The sequence below is a fragment of the Salvia splendens genome, chromosome 22 (genome assembly GCF_004379255.2).
Source record: "Salvia splendens isolate huo1 chromosome 22, SspV2, whole genome shotgun sequence".
Lineage (NCBI taxonomy): Eukaryota > Viridiplantae > Streptophyta > Magnoliopsida > Lamiales > Lamiaceae > Salvia > Salvia splendens.
In genome coordinates this window covers 24,385,300-24,403,696 of record NC_056053.1, presented here as the reverse complement: position 1 = coordinate 24,403,696, position 18,397 = coordinate 24,385,300, and the positions used below count along the sequence as shown (strand labels likewise).

General features: G+C 38.2%; 3 protein-coding genes across 5 annotated transcripts; all 3 read right to left on the bottom strand.

Moving 5' to 3' along the window:
* Nucleotides 1–956: 956 nt before the first annotated feature.
* LOC121786133 lies at nt 957–1,873 on the bottom strand. Its single transcript, XM_042184677.1, has one exon. The coding sequence runs from the start codon at nt 1,650–1,652 to the stop codon at nt 1,167–1,169; it is 486 nt and encodes a 161-aa protein (XP_042040611.1). The 5' UTR covers nt 1,653–1,873; the 3' UTR covers nt 957–1,166.
* A 587-nt stretch (nt 1,874–2,460) lies between these two features.
* On the bottom strand, nt 2,461–10,885 carry LOC121785956 (brefeldin A-inhibited guanine nucleotide-exchange protein 1-like). Of its 2 annotated transcripts, none has more exons than XM_042184449.1 (11): nt 9,611–10,885; nt 8,783–9,100; nt 8,298–8,628; nt 7,645–8,067; nt 6,505–6,794; nt 5,975–6,248; nt 5,260–5,762; nt 4,838–5,159; nt 4,174–4,534; nt 3,323–3,978; nt 2,461–3,202 (listed from the first exon to the last, which is right to left on the bottom strand). In XM_042184449.1, exons 1-11 carry the CDS (start codon nt 10,633–10,635, stop codon nt 2,603–2,605), a joined length of 5,103 nt encoding a protein of 1,700 aa, XP_042040383.1. In that variant the 5' UTR covers nt 10,636–10,885; the 3' UTR covers nt 2,461–2,602. The 2 variants fall into 2 exon arrangements, with proteins under 2 accessions (XP_042040383.1, XP_042040384.1); XM_042184450.1 differs by having other exon boundaries at nt 8,783–9,146; nt 9,611–9,783.
* Nucleotides 10,886–15,237: 4,352 nt separating this feature from the next.
* Nucleotides 15,238–17,952, bottom strand: LOC121787314 (soluble inorganic pyrophosphatase 3-like). Of its 2 annotated transcripts, none has more exons than XM_042186009.1 (9): nt 17,928–17,952; nt 17,727–17,849; nt 17,619–17,647; nt 17,188–17,253; nt 16,508–16,615; nt 16,269–16,334; nt 16,052–16,172; nt 15,869–15,950; nt 15,238–15,489 (listed from the first exon to the last, which is right to left on the bottom strand). In XM_042186009.1, exons 2-9 carry the CDS (start codon nt 17,836–17,838, stop codon nt 15,447–15,449), a joined length of 627 nt encoding a protein of 208 aa, XP_042041943.1. In that variant the 5' UTR covers nt 17,839–17,849; nt 17,928–17,952; the 3' UTR covers nt 15,238–15,446. The 2 variants fall into 2 exon arrangements, with proteins under 2 accessions (XP_042041943.1, XP_042041944.1); XM_042186010.1 differs by having other exon boundaries at nt 17,925–17,949.
* Nucleotides 17,953–18,397: the final 445 nt, after the last annotated feature.

Below are 18,397 nucleotides of genomic sequence, written 5' to 3'. Positions count from 1 at the left end.
CGATCGAGTGTTACTTGAACGAAATAGTAGGAGAAATTTGTTAAAATTATCTAAAATAAAAATAAATAAATGAGACTTTAGATATCTGAAAATGCCAAATTGAAACATTATTTTGTGGACAAAGAGAATCGAGACCCAACTACCCAATTAATTTATTAGTCATGCCACTCCATGAATCCCAATTTCTTTGTATTTCATTGGAATTATGAGTTAGATATTTTGTGGACATAATTTAATTCATAATAAGCCGGCTTAGTTTATTTTGTGGTGACTGAAATTATAGTGAATGGTGATGAATCGGCGGGCAGTTCCGATTATAATTTAATTGGCATCACCACCCATTCATGAAATGAGACAGCGTGGACATAATTTAATTTCCAAGTCACCCTCAAGTTGGATGACCTGTCATTATTTTCTAGTATTCAGTAGCATATGCCTTTCAATGACTAATACCAAATTCCAATTATCATAACTTGTCATTCTCTTCTATTTATTGCATTATAAACCTCAATTATTCTTCTTTAATCTTAACTTTCCAATAATCAATATAACCTTACTTCCACCTACTACAACCAGTAAATCGAAGGTTCGTCAAACTAATTTTGTTACATCAAGCACGCACTCTGCAAGTTAACTTCATCGGTAATACACTTTCCTCGCAATTAGGGGATCGAAGAATTGAATCTTTACTATTATTGATCTATGAAGGTTTGTTAAACTCTAGGAACTTGATCGATAAATGCAATCAATCGATCGAAGATTTGAGTCATTCTAATCACGAGTAGATGAGAAACTATCATTACCTTTTGTCATTACATTAGTAGCAACATCTACCACTTAACAAGTTAACTGGAGTAATTGATGACGGATTAATTGAGAAATTACTAGTGATTGACAGAAGTTCAGGTGGTAAATGTGCCACCTAGACATATATAATGTCGGCATTGGCAATAATAAATAAATAAATAAATAAATAAATAAATAAATAAATAAATAAATCCAGACTGTAGCTGAACATTTTACAATTACGCGTTCATCTTCAAAATTCAACGAATTACAGACCAAACTAATCAATCAATTTAAAGAATATCATACAAATTCACATAATATGATACAAACAACGCGTGACAGAGATCACAGCAACGAATATAAACGGAATGGTAGATTCAGTGAATGAGAGAAGCGGCGGACCTTCCATCGTCGAAATTCTTCGCGTAATTGAACGAATCGTAGCGGAACGTCTGCGGTAGGCCGACGCCGTCGGATCCCCGCAGCTTGCGACGCAGCTGCGAGGCGACCTTGTGGATGACGTGGCGCCAGCTGCCCCTGCTGTGGCTGCCGATGGCGGCGGCCTCGTCCTCGTTCATTTCCAGATCGGCGGCGAAGGTAGGTTTTCTGGCGAGGATCCAGCCCCATCCCCATCCCCACAACCTCCGCACCGAGCTGCCGGCGTACTCGCCCATGGAGGATATGGATTTGGAGCGGCGCATTGCCCAGGCGGCGGCGGAGGAGGAGGAGGACGGCTGGATCTTCAGATTTAGGGAGAGGGAGGAGAGGCGGCGGCGGATCCCCGGGCCTGAGGAGGCCTCGCGTGTTGCGGATTGCGAGAGAGGGAGGGATTCGTTTCTATGGAGGTGGAAAACGGAGCTCATTGTGAATCTGTGATTGATTTTGGATTGAATTCTAGAGAGAGAAGGAAGGGGAGAAGGAGAAAGATGGAATGAATGGAATGTTGTTTTTGGTATACACTTTACAGCGTGTTTTTATTTGGGTTTTTGAAAAGGTTCACACAGCAAAATTGTGATTTCGTTTGTTCACATTTTGAATTTTTCCTCTTTTTGTTTTTTTTTGTGTTTTTTATTTTCAAAATTGTGGTGAGATTACAGCGTGGAATAATTTTCTTCCCTTAATCGTGGGATTATTCTCGAATCTTTGGTTTGTGATTGCACTAATCAGTAGTCACTTTACTTTCCATGGATTACGACGAAAGGCGGATTCGGGATCGTAGTTTGCGGTTCAACGATCAGTGCAATGACAAGAACCACAATTCTAATGGAAATGAAACTCGTTGAGTCGAACATTTAGACTTTTGCCTAATCTGACTTGATCTGAGAATTCAAAATTTTATGAAAAAATGAATCAGTTCACATTGTTTGAAAATCCAAATTGAAAATATCCGATCCGAAAAATCTAAAATTGAATACATATATATAAAATCTAGTCAAATAGCATCAAAATTGTTCAACACAAAGGTTTTGTAATTTGTTAGGTTTATAATTATAATATGTAGTATTTTTTTAATATATTTTGGATTTTAGATTATTTCAGAACATCCGATTTTTTATACAAATACCTTGCAATTAATTTCAGTCCGTAAGGAACAACAATAAGGGCAATGTGAATAATAATGGAATAAAGAAAGAAGAAAATGAACGAATTTAATGATAGTGTAGCCAAAACTAGTATGAATGCATATATTTCTAAAGTAATGCAAAATGGCTTTGATCCTCAATATAGAATCTTCCTAAGCATCAAAACAATATCCCTATAGATAATGAGGCAAGAGAAGAATCTCAATTTATACTCTATACATAAACAAGGTTCACTTACATACTAAAGGACCTATACACGACTGAAATATACTGCTCAAAACCCTCTGCACTTCCATCGAACTATGCTCGCTTCGCACGAGACCCACCAGCAACGGAAACAGCTCAGAAACATGCCTCCTGAACGAATTCCTCCCTAGACTGCCCAAAATCCACATAACTGATAGAACTAGAGGCGTCCGAGCTGCTAATTCCTCCTTCTTCGCGGAGCCTAGTGGGAGAGCACAGTTCGCCCTAGGTTTATCCTGTGATACGTATTCGAATCCACTACACTCGAGGTATGTCTGCAGCACTTGCTTGCATACGGAAATGAGCTCGCCTTCAACATTCTTCTCCTCTGACAGAGATGGACTGTTCACTAGTAGATCATGCAAGAAGTTTAGGTAGCTCTTGTATGACTCGTTTTCGAAGTGAACGAGTGGTGGACCTGAGATCTCCCACATAGAGCATGCTCTGTCTAACTTGAGCAGTAATGATGTTTGGGAGTTCAAATCGTGAGAGTGAGACGATGTTGATGAAAAGATTCCGAGTACTGTGGTGACAATATTTGGAGACAGGGACTTCCAGTGGATCTTGTAAATATCAGTCACAACCTGTGAGTAAGGAGAAAGATCAGCATGAAACTTCAACGAGCTATCAAATTCGAAATTAAGGAAAAAGATTTGGCATGCTGGTAAACGCACGACTCAGAGAGAGAGAGAGAGAGCATGAACCTGTATAACAAGTAGCTGTATATTAATATGGACTTTCATTCTTGATACAATATATGCCACAGTTTGCAGGTTTGCATTATTATCCTCAGAGCCATCATTATTTACTCCACGGCCGGTAGACAATTCCATTTCATTATCGGGCTGAGAAATATCTGGAATCTCAATGCTGTCCATGGTTTTCAGAAGCTTCGCAAAATCAGGCAGACTGGATCCAGCAGCCTCTTTCAAACAGAGAACGATATCTTGCCACTCATCTTCGGAGAGTTTGCTCCCTAAGTCATTAGCCAAACGCATCAAAGCAGCTACCGCCGCACTTGAGGGGGCTTGACCTGGACTTTTCATAAACCCCACTAGTATGGATACTACTCCATGCATCTGGGTTCTTACCATATCGAAGAAATGGACAAATAAGTCAATAAGACACTCGGCCGCAACTATAGAAGTTTCAGAATCCCATACATTCCCCTCAGGATGCAAGGGACCAGAATCTTTAATGTCAACACTGATTCTGAATATGGGAAAGATCGCACAATTGAAAACATTAGCCCAGAATGGTTGTGTAAAAAGTTGACCATGATCCTTTAAAATATTGAACAGGACTTCCAGAGCACCCTTTCTGATGGCTGCTCGAGGATCTGATGTCAATTTTGATAGTCCTGAAGTTGAATTAATAAAAAAAAAGTCAATAATCTAAAGCAAGGGGTATCAATCGGTAAATTTGTTATATCCACCAATAGGAACAAGACTACAAAGACATCGGAAAAACAAGACATTTTTTGTGACCAGAGATACAACCATTAGTGGCTAGACTGCCACCAGAATAATTATCAAATATCAATTAAATTAAATACCTGAGAGCAAGGGAATCCAGAAATTCGCATAGTCATCCTTGTCTGTGCAAGTTTGACCATCGACAGAATTTTCATTTAAAACTTGACTGCAAGAATCATCCTCCTTACTTTTTTCCCTACAAACAAGTCCACCATCTGCAAGTTTGACAGCACAGAACCGCAGAAAAGCAATAGCATTGAGGCTGACATCACTGTTAAATCTACTATTTGTGAAGGTGATGAGGCACTTGACACAATCAGTAAATATCAAAGCTTCTGTCTCAGTTATGTAGGGGAAATATTCCCGCACTATTTTCTCCATTGTTTCAAAGGCCAACAAGACTATGCTCTTTCTTTCATCAGCTGCAGCCGCTGTAAATACCTGAAATCACATTTCAAAGGCAAACCAAGGCATCACGATATAGTTCAAAATATAATCTAAGAAGCAAGTACGTTATTTCAATCTTTACTAAAACTCGATGAATTAAGGAAGGTCATTAATCAGTCCGAACAAAAGTATGCACCTTCTACAACTATTAGCCATCTCAAAAATCTAAAAGATAGTCTCACTGGTAGCTGGACCACAAAGTGTTACATGAACTTCCATGGAAGTTCCATAAAAAAACTATATGAAAGATACTTGGAAATGAAAGCATCCATGGTTAAATGTGAAATAAAACATTACCGTGAAAACACTCTTCCATCCAGATTTTATGTTACCGACCCGACTGAGGACCATTTGAGAGATACATCGAACTATTAACTCTCTGATCTCTGTGGAATTACTTTTCTGCATCACAACTGCAAAGGGTATCAAAAATTCATTTTGAAAGTTGTAATTTGCCAGTTCTTCTCGTTCTAGGAATTTCATAGCAAGTTGCCGCAGTGAGTCCATAACAAAGATTGCAACAGATAGATTTTCTGACAACCCAACCGCCACAAAAAAATCGGAAAGGACACTCCATATCCGAGACCACACAAGTCTTATGCGATTCATGTTATAATGTCTGCAAAACAAAGGCATCAATTTGTTTTATTTCCCAATCTAAATGACACAAGGACAGCACTATGATTAATCATTACTTTCAATTCAGGAAAGGATCTTACGCAACTTCCACGAGTTTTGTGAGGCTAAACACGCGTGGATCAGTTGGAGACTGCAATTCTAACATGGAGACTTTGCAGAGTGCTGTTACAAAGGACACAATTGCTTCACTGTTTAACCTTTGGCTATGAGCGAAAATGTGGTTTAGTTCAAAATTCCCTATTTGGTCAAGCAAATACAAGTTTGAAATGAAATGATTGATCTGCTCTGGAGAAACAAGACCAGGAGTGTTTTTTCCAAGAGACGTGCTATCGTAAGAGCCCCCTCGAACAACTGCCATTACAGCTGGGTTCTGGAGTGTTCCTTTTCTCTTCAGGGATGGATAATTCACATTTCTTAATGTAACATCATCGTGTTCTGAGTTAGATGTATTAAGGAAGGATGAATCAGATGGTGCTCCCTCTCCCAAGAGCTGTAGATTCTCAAACCGGGATAAACATGTCAAAATGTGTTCCCATGATTCCTGAAGGTTATTGCCATCTTCAATAGCAATTGATATAATGGCCTGAAAAGGAAACACAGTTTGCCTCAGATCACTTTCATGGAATATGAATACTTCATATTACTAAAATACCCATACAATCAGCTCATAGATTCATAGAGATTACGGAAACCACACATAAATATTATACTCGTCATGGTGGTCTTGACTCTTGAGTTAAAGGTAAGCAGATTACACAAGTGGTTTATTTATTGAAGGATCAAATTGACATATACCTTCACTGCATCTACATTTTTTTGTTTCATATCTGCAGCACAATGGAGGTAAGTAAATTTGGCAACAGTGGTAACAAAAGCATCCCTCTGGGTTTGCATCCCCATCATTGCTGTAACATGCACAGCATATCGGAAGCCCTGTAAGCACTGGGAAGTAGCCTCCTTGTCATCACTCTGGCCCAGAGTTACACTAAATGCAGCAAGCATTGGGCCCCAACAAACTTCAACCATGAACCTCAATATTGCAGGATCTGCTACAGCATGATAAACAACTCTGCAGAAGAAAAGGGAATACTTGAGAAAATTTTGCAAAGTAGTAGACACCCTCAGAATGAAAAACCAGAAACATGATCATAACATTGCATTATAGTTTACTCCAATTGCATCGAATAAGTTCAACTGATAGTTCCATTTAGGCATCTTCCTATTCCAAGTAGATGATAGCCTGATACTGGTTCTAGATAACAATTAACAAATATCTAATACAAAAATAGTCTAGCAAACTACTGTAAAGTGGAACTGGATCATACTCTGATTTTGAAGATTTTGCTTTAAACTGTTCTTGGATATGTCTTAACAGATATCCGTTTGCACCCAGTGCTTTTTCTTCTGGCTGCTTCCATACCAGATTGAGTATGCCATCTAAACCCAGCCGTTTATTCAGGCTGTTTCCTTGTTTGCTTTGTGGAGCAGAAGGATCAGGCTTCATTTTAATCTCATTTTTCACAATATGGTCATACAGAGAGCCCAAGTAATCCTCAGATAGGTCCTTGCCGTCATCTATGCCTCGGTTATTCCGAATGAAATCAGCCTTGGTCATCTTCAAAGTCAAAATCCAATCTCAATATAAGTCAGAAGAAGCCCACACTTACAAACAAAATCAAATCAAGGAGTAGCTAGAACTGGGGAAACAAGTGCAGTATAAGTAAAACACTTTTACTTTCACATCTTTTGCCTATTCATGAACATAAAAAAATGGGTCCGAGAATCCGAGATACATGGGACATCTCGGGTCCATGCAAGCTCATTATGAATGTCCAGAAGGAATTATTCAATTGTTTAGTACTTCTAAGGTGCTATGATATCCAATATATTTGTTTCTGGACCATGCTTCTAGCAGATAATAATGGCTTAGAGTTCACCAACAAAGAGGAAGCATGTCAAAGAACGCTTCTGGAAAGTTTATTTAGAACAGAAAGATCAAATCATGCAAATTAAGACCATATACAAGAAATGGTTTTTAATTAATTTCATAAAATTATGGGAAAGGAAAAATTATACTCAAACTACAGAGTTAAGAACTCTTTTGCATAAAATTTAAAGATCTCATTCTCAATAAAATAGATATTACCTTACTAGTTTTATATAGACTAAATAAGATTACAATGAAGGTATCAAGTTAAAAGAGAATACTTCAGTAGTACATAGTTTGACTTCTAAGATGGGAGATAGCACTAGAATGCCAAAAAGAAATAAGACTATACTATGCAACCAAACTGTTCGAATTCTTGTCATTAAGTATACATGCACTTTATTTCCAATAATATTGTCACAGATGCTCATTACTAGAAGTGTAGAAGCATGTTACTTTCCCCTTTCAAACAAATTAGAAACATTCCAGGAAACATTGACAGAATAGAAAGGAAACTACTGAAGTATTAGAAATGCACCTTATCCTTTACCATACTATTATGGGCATCGGTATTGAGCATTATGACAGAGTAAGCAAGGACATAAGCCGTATCTGCGCTGGTGAACGAGTTCGGATTGCATTTACAATAGCGCTCTGCAAACTTTTCCATGATGCGGTCGATCTTTTGTGCTTCTCCAGGTAGCCTAAATCCTCTTAGAAAGAATCGGATTGCTTCACCAAAGCCCATCTTCTCAAAGTTGAAGGAATCAACATAAGCGTGCATGACTTTCATAGGGAATTCCTCCCGCTCACCAAAATAATCACCTATCATACTTTCATTCAGGCCAGAAGTAGTTTTCAGAAAATGGGCCACTTCTTCAGGGGAGCTACCAACTTTTTTGGCTTTTATCAAGAACTCAATTCCCTTCGATGGTTTTCTATTGAACAGCGCAGTACCTTTCTGCGCCCATTACACTGACATAATCACTGAAATGTTCCAAATCATACCAGTCTTCCACTATAAGAAAAATTTGACTCTTACGAGATTAGGCAACTAGTTTTACATGGTAAATATTTGCATTGTTAGAATGCAACCCTATTCTGACATTAAATTACCCAAAAATTTGACTCCTACTTTAGAATTCTTGAGGACCCACAGATAAATTACTTAAAGAGAAATAATACGCAAACCTGAATTTCCAACTTATGAGCTCTACGCTGCTCCAGTGTTGCGGCATGATAAATTTCAGAGTTTGCTTCTGGGTGTAGCTCAAAATCAGCATTTATTGCATCATCGTTGTGGTAATTCGGACTCTCAACCATGTTTTCATTATCAGAGGTCTTTGTTGGATTATATTCTCCAACTTTCAGCTGTTGGTCCATCCATGATCCCATTGATTTAATTATCCTCACTAGGCACTTAACTGATTCATGACGAAATGTCATATCTTGGATGGGAGACAAGGAGGAAATGGAACCAGGAGGTGGACCTAGAGCAGTTTTTAGAAGGCCATTGACAGACCTGCAAAAATCTAGGGGAATTAAAAATTGGCACAAGCTATAGAAAACTGTAAAAGGCTATTGAAATCCTGCAAGTATTTGGTCTGCTAAATGAAATTATTTGGTAGTTAAAATATACCAAAAACAACAATAATTTGGGATCAAACTCTCTGTACCTTTCAAATATGTTGGGAGCATCCACATCGCAATCATAGTTGACAAAAATATCAATAACAATCTGTGGATCCTGAGAGATCTTCTCTAATAAACTTAAAACAGTCATCTTCTGCAAGAAACTAGGCTGGAGCACATTCTCTAGTACTCGAAGAATCAACATGGGAAAGAAAATTCCAATCTCTGATTTCAACCCAGACCTAAATTTCAACAACAGGTTCCAAAATATTGAACAAAGAAGTTGAAAAATAGACATTACAGATTGTCCACTGTTCTTCAACAATGACAGACACAGGAATTGCTTGACAGCATAAAGAAACCTGTTAGAGAGGAGCATATTAGCTACTTTGTAAACAAAGCATTCCCCTAACAAACAAGAAACAGAAGAACATATTAGCTACTTCGTAAAAAAACATTTCCCTAATATACAAGAAAGAGAAAACCTCAAAATAATCAAGAAATTATTTGTGCAACTGCAAGTATGATTCCCTTCACTTCATCCCGTTATTAAAAATCATGAAGATAAAGGTTTGAGTTTCAAAAGGGCTAATGTTGAAACTCATCTTGGGGAGATTAGGGTCTTTCCATTCACATCACCTCCCAGGTAAAGAAGCTCAATATGACACAGACTCAGCACCATACTCGTTCATCCTATTATCTTGACTAATCTATTAATCTATCAAGGCAAATTCGATCAACTTTGTAGGATAACTAATCTTAATCCACATAGATACTTTTGCATAGATCTCCCTATTGATTTAGCCAAAAATGCAAACTAGAGATAATGTTCAATTAGGTGCACATGAATCATTCTACAGCTTGGTACTTGCCTCTCGTTTGTACGCCAGATTGGCCCTGCATTTCCCATGACCACGTTCAAGAGCTCCAAGGAGAGGGTTTTTCCCCTCAGCAGAATCTGATCATCAGAACTCTCCTGTGATGAAAATTTCATAGACAACTTGCATAAATTCTTGAAGAGCATAAAACCATCCTCCCTAATCGTACTATACTCGCTCACATCAGCACTCTCATCAACAGATTTTCTGCTTTCCTCATCAGGTCTTTCTTCAGAAGCTTCGGAACCATTTTGCAACTCTGTAGGCGATTTCACCATAAAAGGGCTATCCTTACACTCCATAATCTCATTGATAAAGGTCTGAGCGAAATGTATAGAACTCCCTTCATTAAGATTCCTATCCGCAAACTCGAGCAATTCAAAAACCGAAACGTTCTTCACATCAACGTGCATCGAATTCTCCTGCGTTCGAGTGAAAACAATGATCATCATCTGCGCAAGAACAGCCTTGGCACAGATCTGATTGGTACCACTGTGGCCGCCGAGGTACACATTGTAGCAAGACCTAACGATATAGATTAAACAATCACCGAGAATGCGATTGCATGGAGATCGAACAGCCGCCAGCAAAACCTTCAGCACCGCCAGCTCAATCGCCTCATCGGCAATTGCAGCACATTTGCAGACGGAATCAATGATTCGGTAGATAATCGAGGCATCCTCCTTGATCTCGCAGCCGCGGATAAGGCCAAATGAAAAGAGACGGAAGGCACAATCGAGAGCCGGCTCGACGACTTTAGGGTAGGCCGATTCGAGCGCGGCGATGAGCGGCTGGAGCAGGAGGTCGGCATCGGAGGAGGAGAGGCCGTAGAGAGGGGAGCAGGAGGCGGGATCGGAGGGGTCGTCGGAGAGAGATTCGAGCTTGTCGAGAGCGGATTTGGAGGCGGAAACGAGCTGAGAGTGCTTCCTCCACGCCACATTTTTTATGATCTTGTCGAGCGAAGGCCCCAGCACCCAGCCGCAGCGGGATGCGCCGCCTAGGGTTTGAGACGCCGACATCGACCGCCCTACCTCTCCAATTGCGTAAACCACATTCCCTAAATCTCGAGCTCAAATGCGGAAATTGGATTGAGTGAAATGAATCTGAGAGGATAAATTACAGTGGCGATTGCAGTGGTCGTCGTCGTGAATCGGAAGCAATTCCACTGCTTCCTCAGTTGAATCGGATCGCCTTCACACCTTCGTTTCCGAATTCCGATCTTTCTTCTTCTCTGTTCGTCGCTCTTTCTTTTTCTTTTATTTTTCCTTTTTTATTCAATTCGTGTTTAATTTCTTGCTTTATTATATCGGACCAAATCCAAAAGTCAATAGAACATAGTAAAACACAATAATTTTATTCATGGAAAACTCTAATGATTCTATTTTGACTTATAGAATCTTCAATTTCATAAATTTATCTAAAATTAAATTGATGCCACTATTAATCTGAGGAATATCATCCATGAAAACGTTATATGTAAAGGTGTGGTCGAGTCAAGCAACACATACGAAGTTTGCTACTCTCTTATGCTTGATCTTTGCTAATGTAACTGTGGTCTTTGGCGTACCCGATGTGTTGTAAATGGATGAGCCATGTCTTATATTTGGTCACTATATGCGAATAAGACAATCGAGTAGCCCTATAGCGGATGAGCCATGTCTTATATTTGGTCACTCTATATGCGAATAAGACAATCGAGTAGCCCTATAGCGGTGCAAAGATTGTGATAACGGTAAACATGAAGATAGGGATGGAGGCGGGTGGAACCTTTTAGGGCATCAAGCATTGTGCCCTAGTGGCGGCTTGCGGGGCAAAGAGATTAATTGGTTGAACTATTCAATTGTTACGAAAAAGATGAATTATTTTTAATTAATTTTTATTTGTTTGTTTTCTAACAATCATTTTGGTTAATTATTTGGATATTAGGGTTATAGATATAAGTTATAACACCTCTTATTCAATTACTGAAACTAAAGATAATTTTGTATTTAGATTTCTTTCAAGCAAAAGAGTAATTTTGTATTTGGATTTTTTGAACTTATTAATTTTCATAAATTAATTTTGAAGCTTTTTAGTCAAACTTATGCAGTATCTTCACCGACGATTCCAAGGGTTTGATAAAATATAGATTACATCAACTTCAATAGTCATAAATTCCAATTCTAATTCCTACGTGTTTGTCAAACTTTACTTATTAGTAATTTTCCATTTTTTGGGCATTGCAATAATTTTCTACTCTTGCAATTAATGTAGACAGAATTTACTGTATTTCCAATTGTTTAGTTTTAAATACTCCCTCCATCCACGAAAAATGATAGTAATAGGATACTTTGATTTTTTGCACTCGTTTTAAAAAATATAATAATTAGTTAAAGTGTAGAGAATGTAAAGTACGCGAGAGAATAATGTAGAGGAGTTTCTTGTCTATATTATTATTTCTCTTACTTTTCTTTCTCTCCACTTTAATTATTTATTATCATTTTTTCAAAACGAGTACAGAAAATGAAAGTGTCATATTTTTCGTGAACGGAGGGAGTAATAATAAAATAATAAAATTGTTGTGGAATGCAGAAAACAAGATATAAACTTATTTAAAATGAAATAAAAGCTCGTTGTTCAGACTTGAACATCTAATCTATTAATTAAAGGGGAAATGCCTAACTAACGAAACTATGTTTTGTTGTCATAAGAAGCAATGACGGACCCAGGTGGGGTCGGGCCTCCGTGAGTACTGCTTGGGAACTCTATAATCCGCCCTCCGACCCACGGCAACTCCGCCTCCCGACTCCACGTACGACAATTTCGCCTCTACGGAAAATTAGAGAATAAATGAGAAGAGAGTAGAGAAATATAGAGAAAGCATTGTTGTGAATTATAATAGGAAGGAAATTTAGAAAAGAATAATGAATTTAAAGATACTGTAAAAATTTAGTGAAGAGGAAGTTTGAATTTGAAGAAAACTGTAAACTAGTTGCTTGGAAGGGGGGGGGGGCGATTTAGTAAATCTAGGAATATTTTTTTATTTATAATTTTTATTTCATTATTTTTTTAGTTTTATGTTGTAAAGTACTAGTAATTAATACAAAATGTATTATAGTTTGAGTTGTGAATTCGTAATTTGTAAGCAAATCATTACCGTAAAAAGGCAATCAATTTTGTTAAGAAAACATCAGAGCATCCGCAATGGGCGGACGATGGCACGCCCGATGGCGCGCATTGTCCGCGCCATCCATCGTCAGCACCCATTGCGGGTGTGCGCCATAGGACGCGGACGATAGTCGCGCCCTATACTTCGGTCGCGGAGGATAGCGCGGACGATGGCCATCGTCCGCGCCATCATCCGCCCCATTGCGGCTGTCGCGGACGATGGCCGCGGACGATGGTCATCGTCCGCGCCATCGTCCGCCCCATTGTGGAGGTCGCGGACGATCTACCGCGGACGATGGCAAGCGGTTTCGTTTTTTTATAAATACCGTTCATTTGTAACATTTCATTTCACGCGATTTCATTTTCGAAACTTACATTTACATAATTACTACGAAATGGATCCAAGCCCCAATAGTTCTACGTTTAGCACAGGGACGCATTGGCCGGGTACAGAACCCGGCGATTATCGTTCGTTCGACACCAACACCCATTACGATCCCGATTTCAGTACGGAATCGTATGGGTTGTCTGACATGGAGCCGTCTCCGCACCGCCCAACCGCAGCGGCCGATCCCGACCCCGCCGCGACCGCTTCCGCCCCAGCCATAAAGAAGCGGAACCGGCAGCGGGCGCAGAAGTTGCCGCATCCCGGTGATTGCGATGAGTACGCCCCCGGCCGTACGAACTACAACAACGACGAAACTCTCACTTTGGCCCGGTGTTCCCGGTGACTACACGAGCAGCGGCAGCGGCAGTCACCCGGTTGATCTCAACCGGACGTACGTGGATGAAGGGAGTTCCGGCACACCGGTGTCCTTCCGGCGTCCTCCCGGCGTCAAGGCTGCAAAAGCCAAGGGGAAGGAGACGCGACCTCATCGTCGACTGCTGCAACCCAAGCTCCGGTCCCGGTAGAGCTCCCGACCCAGACGGCCACCGCGTTTGAGTCGTTAGCAACAGCGTCGATGGCAAGGACGATGTTGCAGACGCACAGAGCCCTCAAGAAGTGTACCGACCCCGACGAAGCCGAATATCTCCGAGCGTTACTCGATGAGCTGCGTCGGAAGTTGGGAATTAGTCCGACTTAGTTTTTTTTTTATTAGTTCAATGATGTAACTTTTTTTTATTAAAACTTCGTCGTTTGTTATTTAGACCGTTTTTTATTTACTCGTTACTTGTTATTTGAAAACAGTTAAATTAATTAAACAAAACAATAAAATGATGATGTGGCGCGCCATAGGGCCCACCTTAGGGCGCCCCACTGTAGGTGGGGAGGTAAGAGGATAAAACTGCTGACGGGGCGCGCCTTAGAGCGCCCCATTGCTAATGCTCTCACTATTTTGTGCAGGAGATTTTTGATTACAGGAGCAGATAGGCTCAAATCGTGCAAACAATTCTTAAAAGCATCAAAAAGTAAAGTGAAAGTAGGTAAGAGAAGATGAACCGACAAAGCAGCGGCGGATGACTGGAGAATCACCCTCCTTCAACTGCCGACCCCACGGCGCCAAGTCTCCTGCTAGCTGCTGTGCGCTAAATCTGCTGCGGAGAAGATGAATTCTTATTTAGTAATTGGGCTTCACAAAATGGGCCTGCCTCGCCTCGCCTCACCTGCTAATTGAGATGGCACAAGTTCCAAAATACTAGGAACTCATAAAGCATTTAATTTTTTTATTATTGATTTAATTGTTTTGTTTGCCTTATCCTTAATTAGACTAAATTCAGAATGTTATAGCTTGTGATAAATTATTAAAGATTGAATATAAATTACAAATTTTATAGAGGAATCGTGTATCATACTTTTGTTCAAGGGAATATTATTTCTCATTGGTTTGTCGATTGATTAAATTGGTCTTATTTTATATCAATGGCAACAAAACGACACAATATCTGTTGAAAGAGTATTTTCGATAATAAAATTTGTGAGGTCAAAGCTGCGAAATGAGATGAAAGATGACTGGTTGAATGACATTTTGATGATATGCAACGGGAAGGAGATGTTTGCAACTATTCTCAATAAAAAAAATTTGAATCATTTTCAGAATATTGACAGTTTTGAAAGTAAACTATACCGCATAACATAAGATTGTGATATTCATATGCTATGTATTTTTGCAGAAATATATTTAATACTCCCTCCGTCCCGCACTACTTGCACTTATTTTCTTTTTAGGCGTCCCAAGTTATTTGCACTCTTTCCATTTTTAGTAACAATTTATACCTACAGCTGTAATTGTTGACTTTGTCTATCACTCATTCCTTAATCTCCGTGCCTAAAAGGAAAGGGGCGAGTAGTGCGGGACGGAGGGAGTATTATATTTATTATCTTGTTTAATTCGAGGAAATAGAGGAGGATAAAACTAATCAAGTCGTTATCATCTACTTTCATATATGATCCTCATTGTATGGAGTACAAGTTTGATAATCCAAACATATTGTTATATTGTCACGTAATGACGTGACGTGTCTAATCAATTTCATTAATAAAGTACAAATTATATATATTGATCTTTGCAATTGTGTAAATACAACCGTCCAAATTACAAACTATGTACTGCCTGGCAAAACTCATCAATGAAAAATAATAGGACGATTTTTTATTTAAGGTATTATAATACTAACTATCACTCTCTCTTATTCAGTAGTAATCAACTTCATCTCCTCCCAAAAACTGCTGATTTCTGATGCCTCATTTCTTTAGAGTCAACAAAATATATTCAGCATATAGATCACTGCACAACAAGTCGTAAAAAATTAGTTATAGAAACCATATTCCTTTTTTTGCAAAATAACAAAATTTACTATGTTTTTGGATTTTTAACTGAAATATAAACAAAAAGGGTAAATTGTAAAACAAAATCATAAAGTTTGGTCAAATTTTAGTGCGTGAGTCAACTTTAAAAATCAGCTAGAAAACTCTTGGATTTGATTTCTTTGCACAAACAATTTTTTTAAAAATTGAAGTCATCCAGTGAGCATGTGCTCACACATAGTGAACATAAACCGATGTCATTTGGATGAAAAACATCAGCAATCACAAGACACATCGAAAATTTTTTAGTTTTTTTTTCCGACAATCTACTCTAAAAATGCATTCACGCATTGACTCACATGGATTGTTGAATAGTTTCCAGCGCAGCCGCCGGAGGCAAGAAGTCGTTCACTGCCACCTCTTTGTTTTCATTCTTTTTATCTACACACAAACACAGTAATTATACACACACGCACACTTAATTAGAGTGGTTACATACTAATTGAAGTTAATTAAACGTGAGAATTAATTAAAATAATTACAATCTTCGAAAAATCGTCGAATTTCCATGAGTCGGTGAGGGGCGAGCTGCTTGATGTCAGTGTAGTGTTTGTATTCTGGATCATCAGCACATACTGCTATCAGCTTATCATCTTTCTCCCCCTGTGTTTTATTTTCATTTTATCCATTTAGTTAATTAATCGGCGTGATTATAGTAACTCGATTATATTTGAATTAGGACGGATGCACCGGATATACCTGGTCGACCATGGGCATTAGCCCGATAGGCCTGCACCTCAGCATACTTCCCGGAAGGACGGGCTCCTATTTCATAATAGGGTGCATGACACAGATTTTAATGAAGGTGAGATAGTGAAAGTAATATATAGTTTATAAATGAAAGTGGGTTAATTTTTAAGTGAGTACAAAAATTGGTAAAAAAATTGATTATTTTCAAGAAACAAAGAAATAGATAGAAACATTCATAATGTTGGTACCTGCATAAGGACCAAGACATCAATGGGGTCATTGTCTTCACATAGTGTGCGTGGGATGAAACCGTAGTTGTGGGGATATACCACCGACGAGTATAGAACACGATCAACCTGAAAAAGTTTTAAAACAATCATACGAATAAAGCTATATACTTGTCATAAAAGAGTAAATTTTACTCAAAAATGATAAATTAACGATATTAGTTAATCCTCAATTATTTATACTACCATCACTTACTGATCCAATGAAGGATATAATTGTTAGGATAAGAATAATCATACTTGTAATGTAAATTACATGTTTTACTATACCACTTATAGATGAAGGCTTTTTATTTGAATTGAAATTATAGCAACGCTTGTTATGGTAGAATAACACCACTCCAATATAAATTAGTGAATTACTCCTTCTCTCCCGCTCTAGCAATCTCAATTACTTTTGAGCACTCATTTTATAAAAATGATAATAAATAGTTAAAGTGAAGAAATGGTAAAATAAAAAAGAGAATAATGTAGATAAGACGAGTGTTCAAAAGTGACTGAAACTGCTAAAGCGGGACGAAGGGAGTATAATTTTGATGAAATCAATTACTATAAATTAGTGAATTGTAATATTGATAAAAGCAATGGTTATATCAGAATCCAAAAGATAGCCAAAGAGTAATAAGTATCAAGCAACCAACCTTTATGAGGCCAGTTTTCTTGTCAAGTTCATATTTGACTTTACTTCCTTTTGTTATCTCCACAACCTGTCAAAACATATACTCTTTACATATTGATTAATTACCTTTCTCCTAATTAACATAATGATGGGCAAAATTAGTTAATCAAGTATATTGATCCAATGGCGATTTCAGAATATAATTTTCAGGGACGGATCCATGGATCGAAAATAACTCGCACCCTTGAAAGTGAACGAAACGAGACCGAGAACAGTTCATTTTTACTTTGATGAGATAAAAACCTCGTTGAATTTTCTTCTTAAAAAACATGCATATAGGTGGGAAAATTGTAATTTCACATCGTTTTTTTTCTGGCGACCCTAAGGAAAAATTAAGCCCCCGTGACGATAAATCTGTCGTTGTATTAAGTGGCACGTGGCTTGAAGACATACGCAATTGAGAATGTGAGGCGCTTCAGGTCCTGCAGTGAAACAAAAACATGATGAATTGAAAAAGGTGTGATGTAATTAACATAATTAAATTGAGATTAATGAATTTACCAACTTCAATGTCATGCCAAAGATGTGCAATGACTGATCTCTTGGACAAGGACGACAAGATTCTCTTGTTCAGCTTTGGAGATTCCGGTTTTGATCCTTCTGGTTTGCTCATTTTCAATCAATCTGCAAAAAAAAAAAAAGATGAGTTAACATTGATTTCATGCATTAATATGCTTTGAATCAAGAAAAAGGCATTACTACTTTTTTTATTAGTAGAATGAAACTGCCCAAGAATGTTAATGACAATTAACGAAACGTATTAGCATAATATATAGTGAGTACGGTAACACATGTAAATCGATCCATGTAAAAAGGTAGTACTATAAATTAGTGTATAACTATGAATATACATAATTCAGACACTTGGTGATCCATACATATCGGTATTTCGGTTTGATTTGTTGATAATAGAATTGGAAAAGTTGTAAGAACTAAGATAAAAATGTGTAATTTAATTAATTTGTATTTGATTGATTAGTTAATAGATTTCCCAAGCTAGATAGGAAAAATTGTTACAGTGAAATGGTTTGTAACTAAGTAGTGACCAACTAAGCGAGCATCTATTGATATGGTCCAGTCCGGTTCAATTTGGGAAAGTAGCGACCAACTAAGCGGGCATCTATTGATATGGTCCGGTCCGGTTCAATTTGGGACGACATGTGGATCGAATC

Bases quoted from the DNA above. Each gene is read 5' to 3' on its own strand.
- LOC121787314 (XM_042186009.1), bottom strand. From the start codon at position 17,838: ATGAGCAAACCAGAAGGATCAAAACCGGAATCTCCAAAGCTGAACAAG. The intron at 16,335-16,507 runs GTACCAACATTA...ATTATGAAATAG, and splicing joins ATGTCTTGGTCCTTATGCAG to GAGCCCGTCCTTCCGGGAAG. The intron at 15,490-15,868 runs GTGAGTCAATGC...CTTGTTGTGCAG, and splicing joins GAAACTATTCAACAATCCAT to TGATCTATATGCTGAATATA.
- LOC121786133 (XM_042184677.1), bottom strand. From the start codon at position 1,652: ATGAGCTCCGTTTTCCACCTCCATAGAAACGAATCCCTCCCTCTCTCG.
- LOC121785956 (XM_042184449.1), bottom strand. From the start codon at position 10,635: ATGTCGGCGTCTCAAACCCTAGGCGGCGCATCCCGCTGCGGCTGGGTG. The intron at 3,979-4,173 runs GTATTTAATTTA...ATTCAACTTCAG, and splicing joins CTGGATTCCCTTGCTCTCAG to GACTATCAAAATTGACATCA. The intron at 3,203-3,322 runs GTTCATGCTCTC...CCTTACTCACAG, and splicing joins TACAGCTACTTGTTATACAG to GTTGTGACTGATATTTACAA.